The sequence below is a fragment of the Corvus brachyrhynchos genome, unplaced genomic scaffold, assembly GCF_000691975.1.
Source record: "Corvus brachyrhynchos isolate BGI_N302 unplaced genomic scaffold, ASM69197v1 scaffold117, whole genome shotgun sequence".
Taxonomy (NCBI): Eukaryota; Metazoa; Chordata; class Aves; order Passeriformes; family Corvidae; genus Corvus; species Corvus brachyrhynchos.
In genome coordinates, this window is record NW_008238833.1 from 170,074 (window position 1) to 196,885 (window position 26,812).

The window sequence follows — 26,812 nt, forward strand, 5'->3', positions numbered from 1 at the left end:
GCTCTCCCTGCTCTGGGAACACGGGCCTTAGGGGAAAGTGCACTGCAAGGGCCTGCACTTGCTCACCTTAAGTGGTTTTCTTTTGTAAAGCAACTCTGGCTGGCAGCAGCACTCTGCAGGGGAGCAGTACATGGGGGTAATGCAGGAAACACAGTCCCCTCTTTCACTGGCACCTCTGTGAAGAGTCCCACTGACTGGGACTATCCTTGTGCCGAAAGACTACGTGTGAGGGAAAGACTCAAGGAGTATTTAGTTTTCAGCACAGAAGTAGTTCCTGCCATGCTCCAGTGCACTGTAGCATCATGTTCTTCCTTGCTTGGCCTGCATTTAAGGAGCAGTGAAGAAACAGTTTTCAATCTCCTTCCCCAAAATCTTCTGAAGGTTAATGCCTATTGAATGCCTTAAAATATCTGGATGAGAAAGGGTTGTAGTAGAATACAGGGTCATGGAGGCATTTTGATGAGAATTTGTAGCTTGAGTTCCTAGAATTAAACTGCCCAAGCTGTGCTCACAGCTTCCTTCCAATGAGGGGATGGGGGCATGCCAAAGGACAGCACTTCACCTCAGCAAACAGATCAGAGACCAAAGTTACTTTTCCTTCCTTAATGAAAGAAATAATCAAGAGCTGTATGCAAAACCACCTATTTTTATTGCCACTTACACAGTTTCAAATATTGAACATTCAGATAAGCAATTATCTGTGTTTATGTAGTTTGTTATTAGTTACTTCACCATAACCTGGCAGAATCTCCCTTTCCAAATTCTGTAAGATTCCCTCCAGCAGATCTTGAAGTACTCACTTTGCACGGCATCTCGCACCAAAAAGGAATTCTTTTTGAGTGAACTATATAGTGGTTGATGAAAAAATTATTATACAATGTAGGCTTTCACAATGTCACTTTTTTTTTCAAAATAATTTGAAGATTCCAGGTAAGACTTCTTTTATTCAAAAAATAAATATATCCTTTCTGAATCAAAGCACTTCATATGACATTAAGTACAAAGAAGAAATGTACTTCTTTGGAAGTTCTGAAATAGACATACAAGAGCTCATGGGAGCAACATTATCCATAACAGTGATAAAAGCTGAAAGCTGATTTTTTACAAATTTATAGCAGAACACGATTTCCTTTTACAATATAGAGCTTCAAACAGCTTTAAGAAAAACACCATTTTTAAAAGTCTGAAAGGCACATAACTGGACCATAAAACGTACTGGCACATTCACTAATACGTTTTATGTTACATTCCTAAAGAGTATCCACGGGACCTTAACCAAGAGAAAGACTGAAAATACCAGCAAGTTCCTTTGCAAAGTACTAAAAGAGTGGCAGAGAGTTCCTTTTGGCTCTTGGTAAAATTAATATCCCAAAGCTAGAGAGTCTGAAAAGCTGCATCATTCAGTTGTATTTGGACGAGTCGCTACATAAACAAACACAACAATCAGCAGTACTACGACAGCCAGCGTGGGAAGCACCACAGTGGTGATCTGTTGCCGGGCCTCTTGCATTGCCTGTTTTCTCTCCTTTTTATCTTTGGAGGTCTCTTTTTTGGGTTTTCCTCTAAGCTGCCTCATCCTCCTCTTTAGATCTTTTTTTTGCTGAAATGTGGGACCAAAGGGTGTGGAACAGCAGAAAATTGTCCAAGGTCTTTTGAAACAAGAGGCTGAAGAATTCCTTTTCCGTTGAGTGGCTGGCTGTGCAAGAAACTGCAATAGAAAAAAAAAAACAATTCTTTTGAGCAAGATCTACACACATTCCAGTCATTAAAACCATTTGCAGCTCCACGTGGTAAATCTTTCTTCCAATGGACACCAGTGCAGCTTCTTTCAAGGAAACAGAACCATGGCGTTCAGCTCATCCACGTAACACTTCCCCCCAAAAAACCAGAGCCATATCAGCCCAAGAACTTGCACTCTGTTAAGCCAGAAACAAAGCCTGGCACCATATATTTTATCCTCCAAGGCAAACAAGGTAACACAGCTAAAAGTTTAATAATATGAATTAGTCTTGCATCAACACAGGGTCCCGGCTGCCCCTCCTTGAAATAGCACCAAGCTCCCTGCTCAGGGGCTATGGCTCCCCACAAACCTGCAGAACGAGGAGGGGCAAGCACACACCCTGCCACAAGAGTTTATCATCCACAACAGGTATTTATTGGCATAAAGGGTACTCCAACAGGAAGAAATGGGGAGAAAGAGCTGCTTAATTTAATACTTCTGGTTCTGCTGCCATAGAACAAAGTCTAAATCATAACATGACTCAGTGCTGTCCTCTTATTGCAGCTGATATTGACGAAAAAAAGCCCAAGCAATAACTAGTCTGCTAACAAATCACTGGTGTAGACAAGCAGTCATCAATAAAGTGGAAGGTAGTTGTTCTAAAGCATCTCCTAGACATTTTTTAAATACAGAAGAATCTATAATGTGAGATTAGCAAAAACACAGCATAGTATGAAAGCCTCTCTGGAAGGAGTATTAGCAGGTCCTTAGTATTTCCATACCCAAAATTTTTGCCCTTGAGCTGCCTAGAGCTGTGCAATTCCCTGACTGTGCAGCAAGGGTGGATGCCAGCCATTGCTTGTATTCTTCTCCACCACATCCCCCAGTTCTGCTGTGGCACAACAGCTGGACACAGGCCATGTGAGTTGAACTGAAGTAAATTACGAACTCAGGTTTTTCCATCACTCTAATATACTTGGAAGAAAATATATGTAGAAATTAGTGGGTTACTGCATCTTCCTCTTTTCTTTCCCTCTTCTTTATATCCAAATATAAAGATGATTTTGATGTGCTGCTTGCTGTAGGTGAGAAGCATGTGTCAACAAGCACAGCTGCAAAGCTCAGTTCACCCCAGACAATTTCCTCTTGATATGAAATCTCTGGTCGATGCTGAAAGTTGTCTTATGACTACTTCTTTAAAAAACAAGAGGAGGTTTCACTGAGAGTGGGATGCTTTCTGTTGGTGTTACCACTCAATCTCATTTGTCACCCTGATCACAAAAGCAAAACGGAACTAAGAACACTCACATACAAAACAAGAATCCTCACCTAAAGGTTATGTGCTGCTACAAAGGACTTTTCATCCTTTCTCACAGGTAACAACCTGCCTGCTGTGAATCTCATCCAGGCAATTACTTTGCATCATTTAAGGTACAATGTGGAATAACTCTGCTAAACTTGAACCAATGGAAGCGATCAAACTATCACAGCAACCCTGTGGTACCAGACAACCAGCAACAAGGCAAAGCATCAATACTTGTGGCTTTATATGGTCCATCCTGAATACAATCTAAACAAATAAACAAAACCAAAACAACAATAAAAATCCCCACTCCCAACAGAAAAAAAGGCTCAAGCATGACAAGATCTCAGTGTTCAGCTGGATTCATCAATCCTGCATCCCCTGTACCCACATCCTTCAGGAAGTCTTCTGATCATGAACTTCGCAAATTCAGCTTGCACTCTGAAGCAAACCTTCATTTCGGTTTTGATACAGCAGGAAAGGGAAATTTTGGTGCCTGAGATATTTTTCAAAAGAGGAAACAATAAAGTTCAAATCTTAAGAAGAATCAATTCCTTCTGAACACTGCGGCATTAGAATTAAAATACGTAACAGATTTAGAGACCAGAAGTGGTCAATGAACTTCCTGAGGGGGAGGTAAACAGGAACTGGATAGAGCAACCACACAACACCCTGTTCCAATCTTTTAATCTATGGGACTACTTAATTTTTAAACTTTTGTAACCTTCTTCTCAGAAAATCCTCAACTCTCTCCCTGACTCAGGGCAGAGCTTTTGGTATTACACCTTCTGCAAGCCATAGGTTTCTGGTCTGGTGTTGTTTTTTATCACTTCTCTAATTAACTCCTGAATTTCCTCTGGAGCAAAAACAAATCTTTTATCCCTTCCATTTCCATTCCCTCTCCTGCTCTGGTCACAAGATTCATTACCAAACTCTAGAAAAACTACTATGCAAAATAAAGTTTTACATTTGTTCTCCAGCATAATTAGCCAACCAGAGCATTTCAGGCTGTATTTTGGTATTATTTTCTGTTTCCACTGTTAATGTACGTCTGCGGGTTTTGTATCTGGATTACCCACAAGACCCAAGAAGTGATGGACAGCAAAAGCCTCTGGGAACAAAGAGGAGTTGCCATGAAACCAATCTCTCTAACAATAAATGTATGTCTTGTTCTGTGCAGCATCACTTACTACCCAGACATTAAAAACACCAGGATAGTTTTTTAAAATCTCTTTTGAATGAATATTTCATTCTGAAGCAGAATGATACCAAGTTAATTACATACACTGGCTAACATCTGATGGCTTAGAACAGAAAGCCTTCCTGCAAACGTCAGCACCACTTGAATTGCAAGCTGACACTCTCCAGTTTGGGAATCTGGCATCAATCTCCAAATAAGTTTCCAGTAGACTGTGTTACTTGGCTTTGCTACTGGTAGAGATGGACTCACACAGAAACTGGCCCAGAGTTTTCAAAGAAATGAGCCTTAGGGTTCATCTTAACTGAACCATAAAATGGAAGTGGGGAATCTCTGCAAGTTGCTGCCAGGGTCCTGCTGCCGCCAGGTGCCCGGCCGTGACTGCCAGGATTGGACATTTGCTGCAAGAAACAACACTTCCCCACAGGAAAAGTCCAGGATGTTGTAGATTCTGCTATGTTCATCCTGGAATGAAACAGCCCTGAAAAGCCAGTGCTCAGCTGGATATGAGGAAACTCTACAGCCCATGTTGTACAAGCACATTAAGAGTGCCACGGCTATCCCCTTCCACTGCCAAGCCTCTTACCAGCCCCCGTGGACTCCACTGACTACTGAAAATTATGGGAAGAAAGAAACAGATCCATAACGCACATCAAGGCACTGACAGGGGCAGCATTACAAAATTAGGGTCTTGTTCCCTGTGGCGTGCACAGTCCATGAGAACAAATGATCTGACATTACTGAGCTACATCCTCCCTCATCCAGCAACCACCCTGCTTGTGCTCAGGGAAGGCTGAATGCCAGTGAAGAGAGGAAGGAAGAAATACAGCATTGGGATGGGTGTAATTAACAGTCTCATTAGCACTGCTCATTTAAAACATCTCAGAGCAAGTCACTATCAAAAGGTCAATGAGAAAGTGATGTCCCACAGGTACTTCAGTCTTGTGCAAACTCTTACCTTAGACCAGCTGCAGAAGAACTGGAAGCCCACCTTTCCTCTTCAGACAGAAGCTGAGTCTCCTTTTCATGCCAGTCTCCCCTGAACAGGGCAGGGCTCACTGCCACAGGCTGCACACATCCCATCCTCCTAAGGCTGCTTCCCGTTGCTATGAACTGCTCCACTGGCCCAAACATCTGCTCAGGGGGGGGAAGTGATCACCAAACTGGTTCAACTACTGCCCTAACTGGAAAGTCAGCAACTCCCTCAACTGGGACACAAGTAGAACAGCAACAGAAGGGATTAACAGACTCTAGAAGAGTCTAAAACCTGTAGTCCACAACACTGTGACAGCAGCCTGGCACTACCCAGACATGGTAACTTCACCTTACTTTTATCAATTTTGAAATTTCGAATTCGATAATAAAATTGCATGGGGTGATGAGGTTATTTTTAAGTTCACTATAGCAAAGTTTCCCCCAAAAGCAGGAACTTGCTGGCTAGAAAGAAACAATCTTGATTGCCAACTCAAGAAAATGAGTGTTGACTTGGTAAAATTATTTGAAACACCCATCTCACAGAGCCTACTGCAGCTTGATACTGAAGAGCTAAGGTTTCCAGAAGAAAAAAAAATTAAAAATTTTCAGGTTACTGAGGAGAAACCTAAAGACATTGTTCTTCAATATAATACAAATTCACAAATTTAGTATTGTGGCTTGCCTACTAGAGCAATTACATTCCCCCTTGCCCATCATCCACGTTGCTTTTATATACAAAAGTGCTCTTCATTCTGTCTTCTGGGTTCAGTTACTCTGAATTGTTTCTGCAGAGCTAACATCAAAACCTGAAAACATGAATTGGTGGACTGAGTCACTGAAGTCACTCATATCACTGCTGAAGTATTTGCCAGCATCTTACAGCAAGTCAATTGCGGCTAAGCAGGGGTAGTTTTATACCAGTAGTCTGTAGTGGAACCTGTAGGGACTGGTATCCTTCAAAACATACCAGCAGTCTTCCAACCAGATCAATGGCAGTCTGTTGGCTCCTTTTTTTTTTGGTAAAATTAACCCTGACCCTCAGTAACTTGCAGTTAAAAGCTCCTCACACCACACATGGCTATTCCTGCGAGGTTGAATGGCAGCCTTGACTCCGGCTACGCCAGTGCTCATGGAGTATTGCAAATTTGCATATCCTTCCACATGCAACACATGCACAAAAGATTTTGTTTATCTGCACTTAGGGTAATTGCATGTCTCGATGTCTAACGAACTTACTATCACCAACCTTACAGCATGAATGTATTAACCATGTTAAACTGACTAATTTTTCTCCAAATCCAAAATTACAAGTGTTTGCAAGCCAATTTGGATCAACCTGGCTTCATGATCCTGCTACCAACACTGCAACATTGCTGGAACAGCAAAACAACTTGAAATTCAAACAAACAATCTGACAGGAATTAATTTTTGTAATTTAAATTTTCCCTTAGGGGCATGGATGTTACTGAGACATTAAAAATAAAATCAAACAACAAACCAGCAGACAATCTGGACACACAGTATTCAGACTGCCTGCCAGCAGTTGGAAAAAAAGACACAAGACATCTAAGCAGACAATACTCTTCAGATTATTTGAGTATTGAAAAGCCCCCAAACCAGTAGTTCCCAATCACCAAGCCATGCCAGCATCAGAGTTGAGAAGACCCCAAACCAATCAAGCTTATCAGCTTGTTATTTCATTTTGCTGCTGGGCTGATTACTTGAGGGTCGTGCAGCCAGAGCTGCTGCATGGAGGCTGGAAAAACCATTGGGCCCAAGAGCTGGAAAGAGGAGGAGGTAGAGACCCAAGGGGCAAAAGGAAGCCTGGTCAGCAGAGAACCACTGCTCAGCACTGTGTGGTCATTAAAACAGGAGTACTCCCCAACCTCTGACAAAGATCATCCTTCCCACCAGTGAAACAGGACTGTTCCTTGAGTGCTGCTGAAGCCCCAGGCCACGGCACAGAGCCCTCTCCTTGCGCAGTCCCAGCAGAATGGACACAGGGGCTCTGTGCAGCCACAGCAGCAGTGTAGGGCCTCCTACACACAAGGCTTTAATGCCCTTTACCTCACAGAACTTCAGCTTCCCTGCAGCCGAGCCAGTGGCCACTGCAAGGAAATGGCAGCTCCTGACAGAGCAGAAGGAACCCTGACACGCTGCCTCAGCCAGCATGGGGAGCCCAGAACCCACAAATCAGCTGAAGTGCTATCATTCCTACTTCTATCCTTAATAAAAGTGGGGTCCAAGCAACAGAGATGCATTATTTCCTACCTTTGAAACCCGGCAAATGTTTTGGGTTTTTTTAATGAATGACTGAACTGCATGTAACACTGTAACACAAACCATGGGTATTATTTAATAAAGGCCAAGTCTTATTTTAGGCTACCCCACAGAATCACAGTATCAGCTGGATTGGAAAAGGCCTCTGAGATCACTGACTCCAACCTATGACCAGACATCCCCGTGTCAAACAGACCATGGCACTAAATGCCATATACAGTTTTTTCTTAAACACCTCCAGTGACTGTGGCTCCACCTCCCTGGGCAGCCCATTCTAATATCTGATCACCCTTTCTGAGAAGAAATTCTCCCTACTGAGAGCTTGAACCTCCCCGGTGCAACTTAACACTGTGTCCTCTTGTCCTGTCACTGGTTGTCTCGGAGAAGAGACCAACCCCCACCTGGCTACAACCTCTTCCCTGCTAATTGTAGAGAGTGATAAGGTCACCCTTGAGCCGCCTCTTCTCCAGGCTTCTTCTCCATGGAACACAGATTTATTTATCATTACTCTGTAACTGATTTTACCTTGAGGTGACATACCACATTTTGGATGGGGAATTTTCTTTCATGAAACTCTAAGGTGTGTCCCTTGCAGGAATAGCATCAGCAAGGTCACCGATTTCAAAGGTGATTTGGCCAGATTAGACATGCAACTAAATGGGAATTTTGAAAAGTATTTCAGTAGGAGTCTGGAACGGATGTGCAAGCAAGAATACCGGTGCATGGAGCTCTAGATGAGGTCTCCACAGAGTACAGTTCTGCACACAGCATTTCTATCCACCCAGGGTCAACTCTGTTTACTCTGTTTTTGTTTTGGCAGACGGGAGAAAATAACAACCCTTACATCTTCTCTGAAGAACATCTTCATCGCTTTGTGTGGCTATTACCCAGGTAGAACTTGCAGGAGCACATGGACCAGTTTGCACCCATCTCCCATGCAGAGACAGAAGCTAAACTTGCCCCGGTGTTTGTGTCAGACCCATTAGGCACCCAGTGCCTTACAAGCCTGGCTCTATGTAGGAAGCTTTTTGGGAAGAAAAAAAAGCAAAAAAGCTTGACTTTAACAGTTTTTACACAACTGCAATAGTAATTGTCCAGCAGTACTTCCATCACATTCAAGCACAATTACTATACTTCACTTTTAACACTAAATGAAAAATTACAGTTTAAAAAATCTTCATTATTTGACCGGTTCTATGCAATCACTTGTGTGGGTGACAGAGCAAAGATTTGCCAATTTGACCAAGAGTGCTGAACCCTAAAGATTGGGCCTGCCCAAAGGATTAGCAAAACACTTCAATCCTAGTCACATCCTCCATCCCTCTCCCAAACCTCCCCAACAACCCACTCTGAGCAACACAAAAGCAGCTCCGTGATGAAGTGAATATTCCAGCTACAGAAGAGTTTCTTATGGTACTGAAACACAGTTCTGTGCAAGCACTAAAAAGGGGAACTTATTATCAATTGCTTAAAAAAATCCCAATTTTTAATTTGTACAAGCCATCCCCTAACAAAATGATCAATGACCGCAGCAACAGCCAAAAAAAATAACTTTCCTTCTCCATGATCAAAATGCTCTGGGTCACCCACTCCTTTTAAACTGAAGCTGCACAGAACTGATGCATACCTGAAGATAATGCTTGCAATGCTAAATTTGAGCTCTTCTCTTTCAGTGACACTGTCATGATTTCAGAGTCTGTTAAAAATGAAGAAAAGCATTAAGAGAAAAATTTTTGCTCTGTGAAAAATGGATTTTCACGTTACAGCATGAGGCCAATTCTTAATATCATAAAAATTTACCTCAGTCTATTTGACTGTAGCAAAGAATTACAATTAGCAAATCAAAAGAACCCTGTTTTCAAGGGTGAAAGCTTTTAATTATACATGTAGCAATATGGAAATATTAAGATTCTGTTTGAAGTCAGTTTAACATTATTTTTTAGTGAGAGGTCGTGGCTTTTTTTCTAAAGCTGAATTGACCCATCATTACTGCAACATCACATTTACTGTAAATGCAGCTTTGAGAGTCTCCAAACTACTCACAGCATTTGGAAAATGAAAGCCATCACTGAATGCTGCCAGAAAGTCAGAGAGAGCAAAGCTGCCAAAGGAGAAAGCTATTTCTATATGATTTTCACAGTTCTAAGGACTCGGGTATAGCAAGCAATCTCCATTAGAAACAAAGAGCCAAGGATCTCAGCATTTGGGGAGGCATTGTTAAACAGAGGCGAGGAGATGTGCAGTGCCATCCTATCTGCCCTGAATGCAGCAAAGAAACTTAGCAGAATGCAATTAAAACAAAATAAATAAAAAGGCAACTTCTTTCGCTCCATGAACAGGTGGATAAATAACCCGTATTTTTCCTGGTAGAGAACCAACATCACGACAACTTTTCTAACAGGCAGTCCAATGAAGAAATACAACTAATGTTTACTGAAAACACAAGAAAAATAAGCATGTAATTTCTGCCACTGCATGAATTCAAGTCCTAGGGGAGGCTGTAAAAGAAGAGCTTGCCATTCATATCTTTACAACTACAGATGATCTTGCACATAAATGCATTAAACCACAATGCCTAGCATATGACTTGGTATTATGTGTTTGCTCAGCTGTTTTCATAAAAGGTAATTTTCTCAGCTGTTCCTGACAAGGCTCCTTTGGATACAAAATATTTATCTTTCCACTGTATTTACAGAAATTCAGTTTCTAAACAGCTACACTAAATAAATAATAAACTAGTCACTAGTGCCAGAGCTCCTCAAAATTTAAGTGCTGCTTTCCCAGACCAACCCCCAGAGTCTGGCATCCGCCAAAACGGGCAGCAACAGGATCTGTTGTGAAAACGATGTTTCTGTTTTCCAGTCCAGCTGCGTCAGCCCACCCAGACCTCGAGTGTCACTGCCCACACCTCAAGATGAACTGTCACCAGAGGGTAGCAGCGCTCATCTTCTGAAATGATGACGACCTAGATGGGAAACACACTCTTCCTACATGAGGTCTGGTTGTTGCTTCCCCTGCTCAAACTAAGGGGTTCCCAACACAGTCACTCAGTGAGACAGCATCACTATAAACGCGTTTGAGACAGATCCCCGAGGCATGTGCCAGGCACAACGCCAGCAAGTCCGAAGCCTGATGTTACAGTTTTGTAATGCAAACAGGGAGCTGAGGGACCGTCATTGCTTTTCATTACGATTCTACTGTCTTTAAAACTTCGGCACTGAAAACTCAGTCCAGGCTAAAGACTGGCAGGCATTAAACCCATGCCCAGAGCAAGCAAGGATGGAATTTAAATCTAAAACCACAGAAACCAGAGGTAAGAGCTGAGCCTAGGCGGCAGGGGTGTGTGTGTACGTGTGTGCTCTGGAGAGGGGAAGGATGCAGAGTGACTGAGAGAAAAGCTGGAAGAACAGTCCCAAGATAGCAGAAATCTGGAACATCCAGAAATGTGTACTTCCTGACCACAAGACAATCTGTGTATGTGTCACAGTATGCAGGATCAAAGCTATTTGTGAAACAGTTTGTTTCTTCAGAAGGCACAAAGGGAAATCTCAACTCTTCCAGCTCAAACATACAGAACTATCTGGCACAGGAATAAGCAAGATGGGTGTGTACCTGGGTTCCTGAAATTCACCCTGACAGTCCCACAGGGGAAACTGGACAGCACTGCACTGGCAACAGCACTTACGATTTTATTCTATACAGTAGCTTAGACGTATTCACAGATTTAAAGCAAGCCTGATGCAATGCCAGAACACACTGAATGATGGGTTCAGATCTCAAACTCATCCCCTTCGGGGCTTGTCTGAAGTTCTGGTTTTTCAAGCTTTTCTTGGCACAGACAGTTTTCCAGTAGGAGGCTGAGGAAAGACTGCTGGCAACATGCCTGTCTCTCCCTGCTTCTAGATGTGCCAGGGAAGGACTGCATTACACTAGAGAGCAACTAAATCACACAGCAATCAACCCAAATACAACCGATGAAGTGGGTACCTGTGTTACTCCCCTCTTGACTTGCTTTCCAAGCTTTATTTTAGAGCTCTTGCAGTGCTGCCATTTGGCAGATTTCACTCCCACCTCTGCTGCCTTCTACACACTCTCATTTGATCTGGATAATCAAGTCATCAGTGAATGAAATAAGAGCTTCCACCTTACATTGGAAGAGCACTACAGCTTTAGGCTAAAGCTCTTCCTCCAGCAGCCAGAAATCTGCATCTTTCCCTGACACTGCTGGAGCTGCCTGAAGCCACAGAGTGTCCAGCTGCAGACGTCCTTGGGGGCAGGGGTCAGCTTGCAGGCAGGGGTCAGCTGCAGCCTGCAGGAAAAGCTGGCTCCTTCACAAGGAGCGAGCCCCAAACAAAGGTGGTGTAAAAGCGTCCGCAGTGGCAAAGGATGAGAGAGGGGTCTTTCCTATGAGTTCCAGCCGGTCTACTGCCAGAGGAGGATCCAGGGTCAAAGGCAAGGGAGTGAGAGAGAACAGAACATATTATATGGGGGTGGAACAAAGGGAAACAACCAATGGGGATTGACTGAGGAGGAGGAGATAACAGGGGAATATCCAATAGGGACGACTTAAGGGAGGGAATTATATGAGTAGGCCAATGGGACGTCAAAGAAGGGAGAACTTTCCAGAACTAATATGTAAGCAACTAGGGGAAATACATAAACGTGAACTTATACATAAAACTGGGTGGAGAAGTCCTGAACCAATAAACTTAAACAGGTAAACTAAGAACCACTAGGGACGTGGGAACTCGCCGTAACCGCGGGGTGAGACTCAGACCTCTGTGTTCTGGAGGCCTGTTCACCAGTCCTCTGAATGCTCTGCTGCAGTGGCCGCTGCCACACGCACTGCAACATCTCCCAAATTCCTTTCAGTTACACAAACGTTCTCAACATCAGTGTGAAAACAATGCAATCAAGACACCTTTTTTTTTGAGGGGGGTGGGGGGAAGGAAGATAAGAACTGAGACTCACAACACAGGATGGGTGGGGATTTTTTTCTTCCTACTACTGGTCTCGGTAAAATCTCATTCTGTTTACTCCCCAGCTTAAACCTGAAGTCTTACTACATTTCACTAAACAATCCCACATTATAATAAAGCAAGTCGGCTTTCCTGCCATGATTGACAGACTCTTTATAATTATTTAAGGGGGAGGCACATAATTACATACAGCTGGATTAGGCTGATCAAATCCCTGTTAGTGTCTGTCAATATACACATACTAAGACATTAATGTAAACTAATTTAAATGCAGAAAATTTAATTAAGACTTAATAAAATTACAAACAGAAGAAGGTTTTGCACAGTTTAACCAAAGGAAGTTTCTCAGCAAAGCCACCCTATAAACACAAACCTGTTTTGCCTCATCAGCTCTGCAACACTGGTTCTTGCACCACATATTTATGTATTCTTATTTACAGTTCTACTGCCAAGACTTTCCCCCAGCTCAAAAACTTAGAGGCAAAAGCAAATGCTGTGAAGCCACGTGTGTAACAGAGTCCATTATGAGCAAGCCCAGGTAGTCTGAGGAAGATGTCTCAGAAGTTCCTCTACAACACTCTGTGAACAGCTATTGATCAGTACCACGGTTCAACACAGTACAGTACAAGTGACCTCCTTTTAAAGCACTCACCAAGACCAAAACATCACCTCCCCCTATGCAACACTATTCACATTCACCCCTCTCCTTTGGTCCTGTACAGCCTCCTTTTCCACTCGGGTTGTTTTTAAAGCCATCTGCTACAGTCACAGTGCTCTCAGAGTCACCAGTGATACACAATACTGCATTAACCCCAGTAAGTTTAGTGCAAGACATCAGCCTCACTCTCTGCTGCATTTTTCCAAGGGTAGTCACGCTTGTGCCCTGCCTTAGCTGTCTTTTTCCTGCAACTCGTAAGGACACAGTTGCAACTGGTTTCCTAATGATAGGTGAAATATACTGGCAATGGCATACCAGCCCCTTCAGCTCGTGTAAGCCCCTGTGTGCAGTGCCAGCCAGGAGTCCAGTTGTCTGCACGCATTCCCTTTCCCCCTTCACTCCATGATAAGGACTTGTCTTATTCTGTATCTGCGCATGTTATCACCATTTCCAGCATAGATGCCCTTGCTGTTTCTGTGCCAGCATTTTCCAAGACAGTGACCCAACCAGAAGGGTGCAGAAGCCACACTGTGCCACTGTAGACCTCCTCTCCACCATCAAGGATGCCTGTGCTTTGTTACTAAAAAGTAGCATAGCAGATCTTACAAAGGGAAACTTGCTGATCCCAAACATACTTGTTTTCCCATGCTAAGATTTCCTGATATGCTCCCCGCCAAATTAAGTCAATTTGAGTATCTCATTAAAGAAAAAGACATTGCAGATTTTGTTCTATTTTTATTAGTCTGCCAGTTCAGCCTGTTGCTCTGATCTGGTTTACTTGACGATTCCTTAGCTTCTACGCTCAGCCACTTTTCTGTGAAGGCCCTACAGTGTTTCAGGAATATTAGAAAATGCTGAATAAGATACAGGACCCTCACCGTGGCCTTACCCAAAAAGGCAGCAAAAATTCTGAACAAGTCCATTTCACAAACATGAACATTTCCTGCAGAATTAGGCCTTGTCAGCTCAGGGAAGAAGAAGACGGAAACAAGGAAAAACTTGAGAAATATAAGTGCTAGAAAGGATTACAGTGCAATCTTCTGGAAAATATATTAAAACTCAATACCATATTAAAACTGATTAAAAACATTAAGCCCTCCTGTGTTCAATCACATCCCTCCAAAGCTCTTGGCCAACCTCTCCATGCTAGAGACAAATCACTGTTAGACAACCTTTTCTGAACAAGTCTATCACTTATTCTAGTTTATGTTCTGTTTCCTTTGGCAGCAGAGCTATTTAAGTCATCCTTCTAATCCAGAGCCTCTGGTAATTTTTCTTTTCTGTTCTAGGGCAATTCTTCAAAGCATCATAAAGGCAAATTTAATAAGCACCTCAATTTGTATTGCTTTCTATTTATAATACTGCAAGCACCTGCTGCTGCTGAGATCTAAGCACATATCTATCTATCTTACTCTGTATAGACTGATTTGGATTAATCTTAATACTTTCATATTTTAAAGCAATTTCAAGAAACATCGCTTCAAGCTGCTGGATGGATTGGTTATGGGTTTTCTTCTCTTTGGGGTGTTGCTTTTTTGTTAGGTTTGGGGTTTTTTTTTTTCCTTTAGTGTTTTGTTGGGGGTTTTTTTGTTCATATCGTGGTACAGTTAGTTCTCCCTTACCCCCTATTTTTATTAAGATACTGCTGACCAGCTCTTAAAAATACAACTCATTTTGCTCCCTTGTTTAAACCATCCACATTTATTATGTGTATTATTATTATATATTTTATATATATATAATTTTACTAGAGTATGCAGTAGATCCCTCTTGTCACTTCAACAGCAGCACTCAACAATCAAACCAAGCTGCTCCTGGAACCCCAACAGCGGAAGTCAAGTCAGCACAGGGGCTCATGGATGGCTTTGGGAGCTGTGCATGTGCAGGGAATGGGTGCTTAAAGGTTCCTGCCATGATCCAGTACACGTAGGGTTTGAATCACGTATTATTTGACCTTCTCTCAAAAGAGGGATATATTTGTTTTTAATCTTATCCAAGTGCTTGCAAACACCAAGTGACAGCTAAGGCTACACAGTACAGAAGTTAAGTCCTACATCTGACCTTTCAGAAGGGCTGAGGAATCATGTCCTTAGGCATCTCTTCAGAGACTGTCTTCCACAGCTTACAGACAGAATATTAATGGCTGCACCCTGGGCTGGGGACATCCTGGTATCCACAACATCAACACTGACCACTCTTGCTGTTATTTCATTTGACAAGATGACAGATAGGAAGTTTAATGCAGTGGGGGGAAAGGAAGAAAAATGTTATGATGCAGTGCAAGTAGGTGAGCAAGATAATGAAGCCCAGACAGAAAGTGCAGGAGAGCCCCCTTAGTGCACAAGAAAAGAAACAAAATGAAAAGAAAGACAAACCAGCACACAGAAGAAAAGCTGCATGGAAGTAAAATAAAGACTGAAAGAAGTGAATGGAAGAGTCCATCCATCACAGAAGACAGACATCAGTGATGGGTCTCACCTCTGCACTGTGTGTCTTTGCTATTAGTGGCTGACAGCTGAGGTTTGTATTTCTCATCCATCTCCTGCCTATGTATTAAGGTGTGATGGAGCAGCCTCCTCCACAACCGGTCAGGAGACCTCATGGAAGACTTCACAGGACACTCTGTGGACAATTTAATCTCAAGAGTGACTCTCATTCCCATAAACTCCTACTCCAGAGGGGCTGTGCTATTTGCCTCCCTGCAGTATTTAATACAGGCTTTATAAGGTAGGATTTTAAGTATTCCCATTAAAAACATGCCTCTTTCTCAACAAAAGAGTCTCTGGTTGCTGTTTTTATTCACCCCAATCATGGCAAGATTGCTGTTAACTTCATGACAAAAGCATGCTCATGAATGTGTAAAACAAAGTTTCCAAAACTGTTTTTACCTGCATTTGTTGGAAAATTAAGCAAATGGAAAGGCTCAGAGAGAGGAAAACATCATTGTAAGATAATCAGTAGTATGCCCTCCTTTTACTTATCAACAACAAAAGCCAACGCAGACATTATCTTGGGAATCCATGGATTTTTAAATTTTCTATTAACATGAGAAGATACAGATTTCCTCAGAATATAAATGAGGCACAGGGAGACCGTGGATGTCATTTATAAAGAGGAGATGCCATGTATCCTTCAGCCTCTGGCTGTGGCTTCCAAATTAGTGTCCCAAAACATCTGTAACCTTCATGTGTTCTCATCTTCTTCCACAATTACTTCTTATCATGCGGGGAGGTCTTGAACTTTTGCAACAGCTATACTGAGTAATCAGCTATAAACAGACATGCTATTGATACTCCAAGCCAACAGCTAATCATGATTTCTAGTCTTTCAAGTGAATAGGACAACTTAAAATGGCAAATATTGCTCTATCTACTCATCCATAAATTAGGAGTGACAATAGCAGATTATTACTCATTCACTCAGAGCATTTGTTTGGCCCTGAGAGAACTGGCTTTATTCCAAGAGCTGGCAAACATTGGTTAATATACATGTAAATGTTTTATTTCTCTTGGAGTAGGCAATTTCACAAAATGAAATACCAAATTAAAGATGACCTCAGTTCTTCTGCTGATGTCTGTCTTGGATGCAGTGCTGCTGGAAGCCTTTGCAAGCTTTTTCACACCAAGTCAACAGGGAAAAAGACACCTTTTCTTTTCAAAGTGAGACAATTTCACTGTGGAAACATGAAAGCTTTTATATAAATATTAATCACCATATTTGTCCTGAAGTTAAGTGGATGGAGACTGGCTTACATAAGGTTGCAGTACTGACTTGAAAATAGTGAGTGAGATGTACTGAAATGGTTCTGCAAATACTGCTCCAAACAAGAACTGTGGTGCAAGAAGTAGATTAGCAACCCCAATATTTAATCTGAGAGTACTATAAAATAGCACTTCACTCCTGAGAGTGAAGAAGGGGAATTTTGTCCTTTGAATTTCTGGTTTAAGTGTAAAGAAAAGGAAAATGCTTATTTCCTTCAAAACTGCAACTAATTTGAACTGGGAAGAAAAGAGGAGACTAAGAAAAGGAATGGAGGTTCAACACAGAGGGGGAAATAAACTAAATATCTGAGCAGAAAACCAGGCAGTGGTTTAACAGAGCCTCTTACTAACCTGTCCAAAACCTAAATATTCTAAATAACACCAAGCGTACTGTACCCATACTCCTGAGCATGGGTCTCCAAAACCCAAGAGAATCAACAAGCACATTCTGTGCACTTTGAGGTGAAGACAATATACACCACCTCCAGCAGGACTCCGAGAACCATCTTTTTCCTAAAAGGCCTGGAGGTATTAGATCTGCTTACTCCTCCTATGATACAGGCCATCAGCCATTGCTTACCCCTCTTTCCCACAGAGAAGTGAGATTTCTTTTCACAAATTAACCAAGACTTGAAACTAGAACTACAAACACAAAGCAGATTTGTGAGAAGGGGAAGAGAGAAGCATCCTCTTATCTACTGTGCTGTACCATATGTATCACCTCACTTTCCTTGAGGGCACACTGAAGTTTCAACCAGCTGGGGACGCTAAAAACAGTTCAAGATTGTTCATAAACCTAAACAGAAATTACCGAATATTAATATATTTCACAACAGCAAGTTTAGAATGAAATACAAAATAAGGTACAAAGCTGAGATCACAGTAACTTGATGGAACCCACTTGATGGAAGCAAAGAGCATACAACAATTAAGAAACTCCCAACCATCAAGACAGCTGCAGTCTAAATTCACCTCCTCCGAGTGAAAGGAAAAGATAGAAGATGAACAAACACTGATGGGGAGCAACTACCAACAGATAACACTTTCAAAAGATTCAGGACTATACTTATGTGGCAAGAGCTGATGGAAAGTGGTTTGGCAGCTCATCTCGATTGCTACTGCGGTGCTCCACAGGTTTCAGCCAGGTCTCTCCATGGACATGATAGGGATAGGGAAGGGACATCAGATCTGTATTTTATGGAGATAAATACATCAAAAACTGCTGACATTAGAATTGCACTTCCTCACACTCTGCTTTTTAACAGGAAAACAATTAAGATTTTACAGGCTATTACATTAACTACAGCTACTTTTGAAATATTTTTCATTATTTCTTCCCAAAATGATATTTCTTTTTCTTTTCACCTATAGAAAACTACTGCTGGAGCAAGCACACTAACTAGTACTTGACATTACTTTGCTTTGAAACTTGAACCTAATGCTGCACTTTTCCATGCTGCTTTCACACAAAGCACTCTCCCCCCTCTTGTTTGCTACCGCTTACATGACACCTGCAGATCTCACAGGGAAACCTGCTGGAACAAAGGGCAACACAACAGAACGCAACAGTGCCAGCTTCAGCTCTGAAAAGGATTTTAAAATTTATTACAGGGTCTCACTTGGCCAGTCGGTGTTCTACGTGGCTGAAATGAATACACAAGTCAGGTGGAACTGCAAGAAAGGCGCCTCTATAAAAGGCGACAGCACTATTACCAGATAAGCCACCAGTTAGACATCACTGATTACCACACTGGACAGAGATTTTAACTCACCTAGAGAGCAGACAGCTAATCGGATTTCTTAATGGGCTTCACTCAGTTTCACTGGGGCTGATGCATGCTGCATACAGGATTTGGAATGAGATTTTCCCTGAATAGCACATAACTGCTCTGCTACAGCATTCTGTTATCATCTTGGCTTATGCTTATATAAAATACCAGATGGAAGTTACATGAACAGTCATTAAGAGGTTAATCATTAAATTCAAGCTATGCCTGGGCAGCAACAAAGCTGACCTCTTGAATAAATTGAGCTTGGATAAAGGTTACATTGATTTTCCTAAAGAGGTTTCATTACTTAACTCTAGATTTGTGATTTCTTTTGAGAGTAGGAAGTTAAGAGCTAATCCAAATTTACTATTTATTTTCTACCAAAGAGAAACCAGCCCATTTAAAATGCAGACAATATGATAGATCTCCCTCCTTTTCATTGTTCTCTCTGAGAGAAACTCAACTTCATACGACTTCAAACCTCAGGGAAGAGGGGAGGAACCCACAAAAAAAAAACCCCAAACCCTAAAAACCTTTAAAAAAACCCCATTTCATCTTTATTTTACAAGCTTTTCCTCCAGCACTGAAAATCCAATGTGTATTTTCTCCCAACTACTTTTACCCCTGTATTGTTCTTAACACTTTCCTAGAAAGGATGGATTTTTAGCACCCAAGAGAAAAGCTTTAATTTGATGAAAGGATGGGGGACTGTTTGGAGCCCAGAGTCAGTAAAAAAGGCATGAAGTAAACATTTGGATATGCTACAGGATCCTGAGTCTTTCTGCTATATTTTCTCCTTTCCAACTCTGATCTTCCTGTTTTTGTTTTTAAACAGGTATCAGAATCAACCAGGTGACAAGCTATACCATTAAATTGAAGAGTTTCCTCTTCACCTCCTTGAAGTATGATAAAGATCATCCATAAAAAAAGTGATCTGAGTTCCCCATTTCCCACAGGTATGCTAAAATACGTACTCAACCATGGCAGTTATGTCCATGGCAAATGGAGCGTGTTATGGACTTGAGGTTTCCTAACTTTCTGAAATCACTGTTTTGACATACATCTTTGGGAATGAGAAACTTACTTAAATCTAAGAAAAATATCTAGGAAAAAGCAAGGAAGAGACAAAGTTATTCAGAAAATAAAAAATACGCAACCCCCCCAAATACACATCTTTTACAAGGGGCAATTTCTTACTCTCCAGTTTTGAGAGCTCTGCCTCTTTCATACTTAGCAAAGGCTTCCCAAAGCAGGCATCACTGATTGCATTCCTTTGGAACTTACGTAAATGACGTTGAAATAAGAAGGGGAAAGCCAAAAAAGGTTATTAAATCACGGGATATATACATCCCAGACCCTTGTATGTATCTCTTCCAAGAGAGGAATAACAAGAAAAAAAGGACATGAAAAAGAAATAACAGTAGACAAGAATGGGGAACATGAAAGGCTTTTTGCTTTAGGTCCCTCATGTCTTAAGAATTTATTAAAAGATGATGTTAGAGCACCTGAATTTCAGCGAATTGCTTCTGAGATGGCTCCTGTTGCCACAGCTTTTGCTGGAATATTTCACTCTGGCTGTCAGCCAAATCTTTGCTATGCTGATGCCAAATAAACGATACCAATTTCAACGACAGATGCTGTTGTGTTGACACATAATTGATACGTTTATATTCAGGGCTCCCTGGAATTCTGAAACACTTTATTCACAAGAAATACAACTGACAGCAGAATTCAAAGGGACTTGCACATAGCTGGTGCCACTACACTGCCGGTATTGTGAGACTGGACGAAGAGATTGCCAACTGTCTGGGGTGATCAGGAACAGTGAAGACCAAAAATTTTCCAGGGCAAAGGAAAATATGGAGAGATACAGCCCAGCAGTAAAAGTTAATTTGCTCAGCCAGAAACCTACATGCCCAGAGAAACAGGAAACCTGTAAGTTTTCAACACAAGTCACATATCCCTTTCCTGCAGAGCTTCTAACTGCATAGGAGATGGAAGTCAGAGAAACAACACAGCATTGAATAACAAATATGTCCATAATCTCCTTTTCTCTTTGACTTCCTTGGTTTCCTAGGCAGGAAACAGATTAGCAACTGTTAAAAATATATTTACCAAAGGTATGTTCCAAAGAAAACTGATCCTTGCACGTTGTCTGCACTTTCCTGCAGACAACTTGAAATAAACTTTCATAAATAGCATTTATTTTGGAAGCCACTACATCCCTCCTCAAGCTAAACACACCTTTGCATCCATTTTAAAGGATTAAATGCTGACAGGAAAAAAATGCTGATGACATTACAATACATGCCTACAACCTGATTTTATTTGGTTTTGGTAACGGAGCATTGTATTATTTTCACACAATGAATAAAAACATGGATGGAAATATTCAGCAAAAGGTTTGTACCCACTCATTTCACAAGGAAAAAAAAAAACAACCCAGCAACAAATAAAATTTGGCATAAAGTACAAGAGCAAATAAATGCCATGTGGCAAAGTTTGCAGTCATTTATCCAGATGGTATATGCTGTTCAGCAAAGATGCAATGTGGTATATTCTGCCATGATGCTTCTTTTTAATTAAAATAAGGTTAAGCTTAAGAATACTTTTGAATTGCATTATATGGGGATTATCAAATACATTTGAAGTTTGCATATGAACGGGTTTCACTAACTGGAAACCCCTAGAAAATGTGTTTTGTTGACTGTTTCGTAAATTGTATTTTAGAACACTGATCACAGCCCAGAAAGCTTCTGCACTGTGAGTTCTGCTGCTTGTGAGGCCTTATCTAGGTCTCAAATATTGTCTGTACTTCTCTACCAGTACCACAGGAAAGACTTTTTCCTCCAGTCAACTCTTTTCTTTCCACTGCATGAAAAAGGGACTGATGTTAATTCTTCAGACTTTGCACACTGCAGCTCTTTCCTTTAATTCTTCCTCTCCTGTGCTTCTAAGGGTTGTTAAGGGCAAAACTGTCACAAGACCTCTCTTCACACTGAATTTCTCCTTCAGGAGTGCCCAGCACAGAGAATACAGATAAAGTTATAGAAGGGAAAAATGCATTTATCATCAAAGCTCCTATCTCTCAACCCCCCAAATTTTCCAGTTAGTTCAGCAACACAGAATATATAAAATATCCAGGTTTATATCCTTGCAAAAGCACAAAGTGCTTGAAAAGTTCAAGGAAGTGCATCAAGTAGAAAAGCATTTTGGGGCCAGGGTTTTGGGTTTTTTTAAACTGTTCCGCAAGGCATTGGAAAAAAAAAAAAACAACCAAGAACAATTTTTGCCAAAACACATCCAGAAGTAAAAAGCTTAGCAGCGACTGCACAGGTACCTTCTTCCAAAAACTCCCAAAACACCTCAAAACAACCAACTAAAAAAAAAATTAAACAAAACAAAAACAAAACAAAAAAACCACCACAGAACAAAAAGTTTTAAAAGCCCACCCCAAAGAAATCACATCCCTCCCCAAACCACACAGAAATTTTTGTCAGTCACAAAGGACAGCTGGGACTAACCACCCACTGGCATTTGGGCATTTCAGGAACATATAGAGAGAATCATAAAATGGTTTGGGTTGGAAGGGACCTTAAAGATCATCTTTTTCCAAAGAGAACATGAAAAAACCAGCTAAGCCAGTTGTCAGCAGCTTTGATTTACCAGAACCAGGCATGGGGTATGACAGGGTGCTACACCACAAGCAGACCCAATTCTCCTCACTCCTGTTCAGAGGGGATCAGATGCAAAGCAGCTCCAGATGCTGTGCCTAAGCTAAAGAAGGCCAGTCTCTCAGCCCTGCATTTTACACTGAGCACAGCACGGAAATAACAAAGCTCAAAGGCTTACACAGAAGATCCTGCTCCTGTCTTATTACTTGGAAGGGTGTGCAGAGAAGTGTAGGTCAGTCTGCAAGGCATTGTGCAGCTACACCCTCTGTGTGTTAGGAGGGGTGTAATCAGTTCAGGAGGAGATCAATGCTAAGATGCACAGACCAAGTCGAATATTTCTACTTGTTACTGCATATGCTCCAAAATTTATTCCTACAGCTCTTTTGGGGTGTTTGAAAACTCATACTAAAGTCTTAAAAAAAACCCAAACCATCATATTCAATAGTAATAACCCATCCTGTAATTAACAAAGGCAAGAGTTTTAAAAGTCAAATGGATTCTCACTCCTACTATTGGCTTCTGCATTTTGTTCTGTTTGGACACAGAACATAAAGGTTTCACTGTCTCCCAACTCAGGAAGGCAGTGCTATAGCTGGAAGACATGGGAAAAAAACAATAAAATGATTGTATACAAATATTTCTGTTTCTCTTCCTCAATTTATAATGCGATTTAAAAGAAAAGCAAAAGTGTTTCTGGTGGAGATTAGTGTACAATGAGTTTAACATGCTAAATAAATTATCAGCAGAAAAAACTAAGTCATCCTCAACTTTTAGAAGTGTAAAAGACTTCGCAATAGTTCAGGCAATCAGATTTCAGATCAAATCTTAACTTTTACAGACACCATTTCCTGTACTCTGAAGTATTTACCTTACCACTGTGGGAAAGACTTAAACAATTGAGGGAAACTGTTTGCTCTGCAGACTGAAATAATAATTCAGCAGCAAGAACCAACATCAAGACTTTTGAGTAACAGTATCAAACCCTAACATTAAGGCAAAAAAGTTGACATGCAGCCCTTTCCTCTATGCTAAAGTACTTCATCACAAGCAACTCTAAGACTCCAAGCCTTCAAACATACTTCTCAAGTTATAACAGTATAAATACAAGCCTCTCCTGTAACAATTATGAATTCAGAAAACTTGAGTTTTTCTGATGCTATGCAGCACTAACACCTAAACCTCACAAGCCACTTCAGACACATTTATCCTGCAGTTTTTGTGCTAAACCATGCTAGAGTTTAACTGCGTGTTTTTCCATTCAAAGTAGGCTGTGAAGGTTGAGTTGATGGCAAGACCCAGCACAGTAAGTAAATAGGTCTTTAAGCAGACTTAAATTTGCAAAAACAACCAACCACAGGTGAATTTCCTGAGCCTTTTTGTGGCATGACTGCAGGCTCAGAGTCGTATTTTATACTGGCACCAGTAAGTCTAATAAAAGACTCTGGGATCTTGTATCTTCTTTGTATCATGACAGCCATGTATCTGATCTGTGTTTGAGGGTGCACTTTTATAAGTAAAAACTCCGACCTGCAGCTTCCTTCTTTTTGTTACTTTTCTAGCTGGGTGTCAAAGTCAAGTAAAAGATCTATCGTGAGGCAATGATGCTTCTGGCACCTAATTACCAGTAAAGAGCCATGCTAAGAACAAACATTTGAGAGGCAAAGCACTACAGAGAGTTTTAATAACAAATTTATATAACACACCTCCCCTCCAGACCTGACAAGAAGCACTGTACCATGGTCAGAGAACTCCTTTCCAAATATACAAGCAAAGCCAAGGTGCCAAACCAAAGTGACATTGGGTGAAAAAGCAGCAAGACGAATTTATAAACCAAAAGCAGTCTAAGAAGGAGATGGGAGGAGATACCCTGAGGTCTGGTACATCCAAACCATGATTATCCTCTAGCATGATACAAAGCCCAAAATCAACATGACCTGAACACAAAGGTTTTATTCTTAGCAACTAGTAAGGCTTGAGGAGCCTTATTAGAGACCCTTCTCAAAAGAGCCTATCTGAGGGCAGATGGTACTTTGAGTGTTAAAGCCTACCCAGCCACCTCCTCTCATTTAAGTTTTTTTCCCCAAGTTTACCATCATGCAACCACAGCTCTTCAGCTCTTTAACTGTAGTATGTCTTTATTCTTCATAAACTTTTTTAGACTAGTCTATGGAAAAAAAAAATCAAAAATCACAGCAGTACCAAGGCAGAACAGTCACAATCAAACTGGACTGGGTTTGTTACTGCCAGAGTCTAAGGGGCACCCACCTAAGTAAACATAAGGCCACATCATTCTGCACTCCCCCTCACCACACCAGCTCATTTCAGCCTGAAAAAGTCATTTGTGCCTGCAGCAGGGCAGGCCACATTTCTACTCTTCATGTGACAAAGACACAAAACAGTGGTTTAGGCAGAAGCAGCTTTTGCACTGATGCTGCTCTTTATTTTCCACTCTTTTTCTGAAATACAGAGACAATTTCTGAGCAAAGCCTTTCGGGAAAGAGCTTTACTCAAAATCACTAGTCCTCTGTCTAGCACAATAAGAGCAGAGAATGCAAATTAGTTTTAATAAAAGCAGCTGGCAATCAATAAGAAAGAGCTGGTCTCTAAGAGTGAAACTGATTCCTCTAAGGATAAGAGTTAAAAGTAGAAAAATGTAAGGAAATGAATAAAGGAAGAATAAATGTAAACAAGGTGGTACACAGGAGAAAAATCTAACAATACAATTAAAAAAAAAAATCAGACAAACTGACAAAGACTAGCTGGGGGTAAACAGGAAAGAAAAATACCAGTGCAAAGAAAAGGATCACGAGAAAAAGTCTAATGGAAAACATGTGCAATCCAAACAAGATAAAATAAAAATCATGAAAGGGATCAGGTAAGAGGTTAGCTGGCACTAAGGCTTAGGGCACCAGTCACGAGTTCACATTCTAGCCAGGTTTGCAGGCTTTGGTAAGTCCAATAATGAGTTCTGCTTCCACTGCTTCCACGCATCTGGCCATTTCACAAAACCTTCTAAACCTGTCTCCTCTGACCTTCTGCCATAATACACGAAGTCAATACCCACCTGAGCAGATCAGAACCCACCCACTCTGCATGCAATCAGACTCCTCTGCTGCGTCCCTTTACCTTCAGGTCCACAAGCACCTGCAGAGGACTGGGAAAAGCCCAGCATTATAGTTACTACCTAATTTAAAAAAAAAAAAAAATTCAAACTCTCAAGATTGACACTTTCACTGAATTTCCATACTATTGTGTCTCGTTTTTATAAGTCAATTAGAGAATGCATTATGGTCACAGAAGCAGCTGTTACAGACAGGGGAAAACACAAGTGTGGCACTGTTAGCAACCTCCACTCGAGAAACCTAACAATCAAGTTCCTTGCATACTGCAAAAGTCAGTGTCACAAATCACTTACCCTCTATCTTCCACCTACAAATCCAGCTCCAGTTGCTGGTTTTATCAACATCTCCCACCGAACCTTGGCTAACGTGGAAGTAAGGTCCCTATCTTGCACATGCCTCTCATGCAGTGTATGAGTAAACAAGAAAGCACGCAGGTACTTAGCAGCTTTTTATTCCTAAAGAATCTCACCACAAAACTACACAATGTAACTCCTCTGGCCCCAAGAATGCAGCCCCCATCAATGAAGTAGCTACTTAAATAGTACACATGCATTTTAAAAAAAAACTACACTCACCGGAAACTGCAGTGGCAAGATCACTGCACACGATTTCATTTACATTAAGTTTTGACCAGCATACTGATGGACTAGAAAAATAAGCCCTCTGACAAGTCGCTAATATACTTAACATTATGCTTGTACTTTCAGAACTTTAATGCAGAATAATTTGTTTGGGGCATGCTCTACCTTTTGAGAAATTCTACAAGATTTCTAATGACAATGTGGTCAGGAACTTTTAGGTACATAGAAACCCAAAAGCTCACACTTTTAAGAGAGCAGGAATTAACTAACTTCCTTGCACCTAAAGTGGGTATACAATACAACAAACAAAGAAGGATAAAGAAGACCAAAAAACCCCCCCTGAAACTAAACTAGTGATAGGGCAAAAGACAACAGAGACAGTATTACCACACATTCTCATCCCCTCAAGATATACATGTGCTGAAAGGGCTCACAAATATCTCATCTCTGGTTGCTTCCCCCATGCAATATACAAAGCCTGGTTCCTCTATTACCTACAGAAATTATTTTATGCTTTGTCTTAACAACTAAAAATATCTCTCAAAAAGCCCAAACAAACAACCAGAAAAAAAAAAAAAGGCTGGGGGAGGAGGTCTGCACTGTTGCAGGATTTTACATCTACAACTACATGGCCTGTAGCTACTGCTAAGACACTTACAGCATTTTAACAGCACATTTCCCTAAGGTAGGTGGCGAGCAGTTAAGACCTTTACATACTGAAAGAGATGCCTTTCCATACTAGCATGGCCTATCAGCCACAAACAGGATTAAGAGCTCAGCAAATCCTCTCAC

At 41.2% G+C, this 26,812-nt stretch overlaps 1 protein-coding gene across 2 annotated transcripts; it reads right to left on the reverse strand.

The window, feature by feature from the left end:
• Positions 1 to 626: 626 nt before the first annotated feature.
• On the reverse strand, positions 627 to 25,488 carry SMCO4 (single-pass membrane protein with coiled-coil domains 4). 2 transcript variants are annotated; one of them, XM_017738205.1, is made up of 2 exons: positions 25,382 to 25,488; positions 627 to 1,708 (listed from the first exon to the last, which is right to left on the reverse strand). In XM_017738205.1, the coding sequence occupies exon 2, from the start codon at positions 1,574 to 1,576 to the stop codon at positions 1,397 to 1,399; it is 180 nt and encodes a 59-aa protein (XP_017593694.1). In that variant the 5' UTR covers positions 1,577 to 1,708; positions 25,382 to 25,488; the 3' UTR covers positions 627 to 1,396. The 2 variants fall into 2 exon arrangements, with proteins under 2 accessions (XP_017593694.1, XP_008634996.1); XM_008636774.2 differs by lacking the exon at positions 25,382 to 25,488 and adding an exon at positions 18,647 to 18,749.
• Positions 25,489 to 26,812: the final 1,324 nt, after the last annotated feature.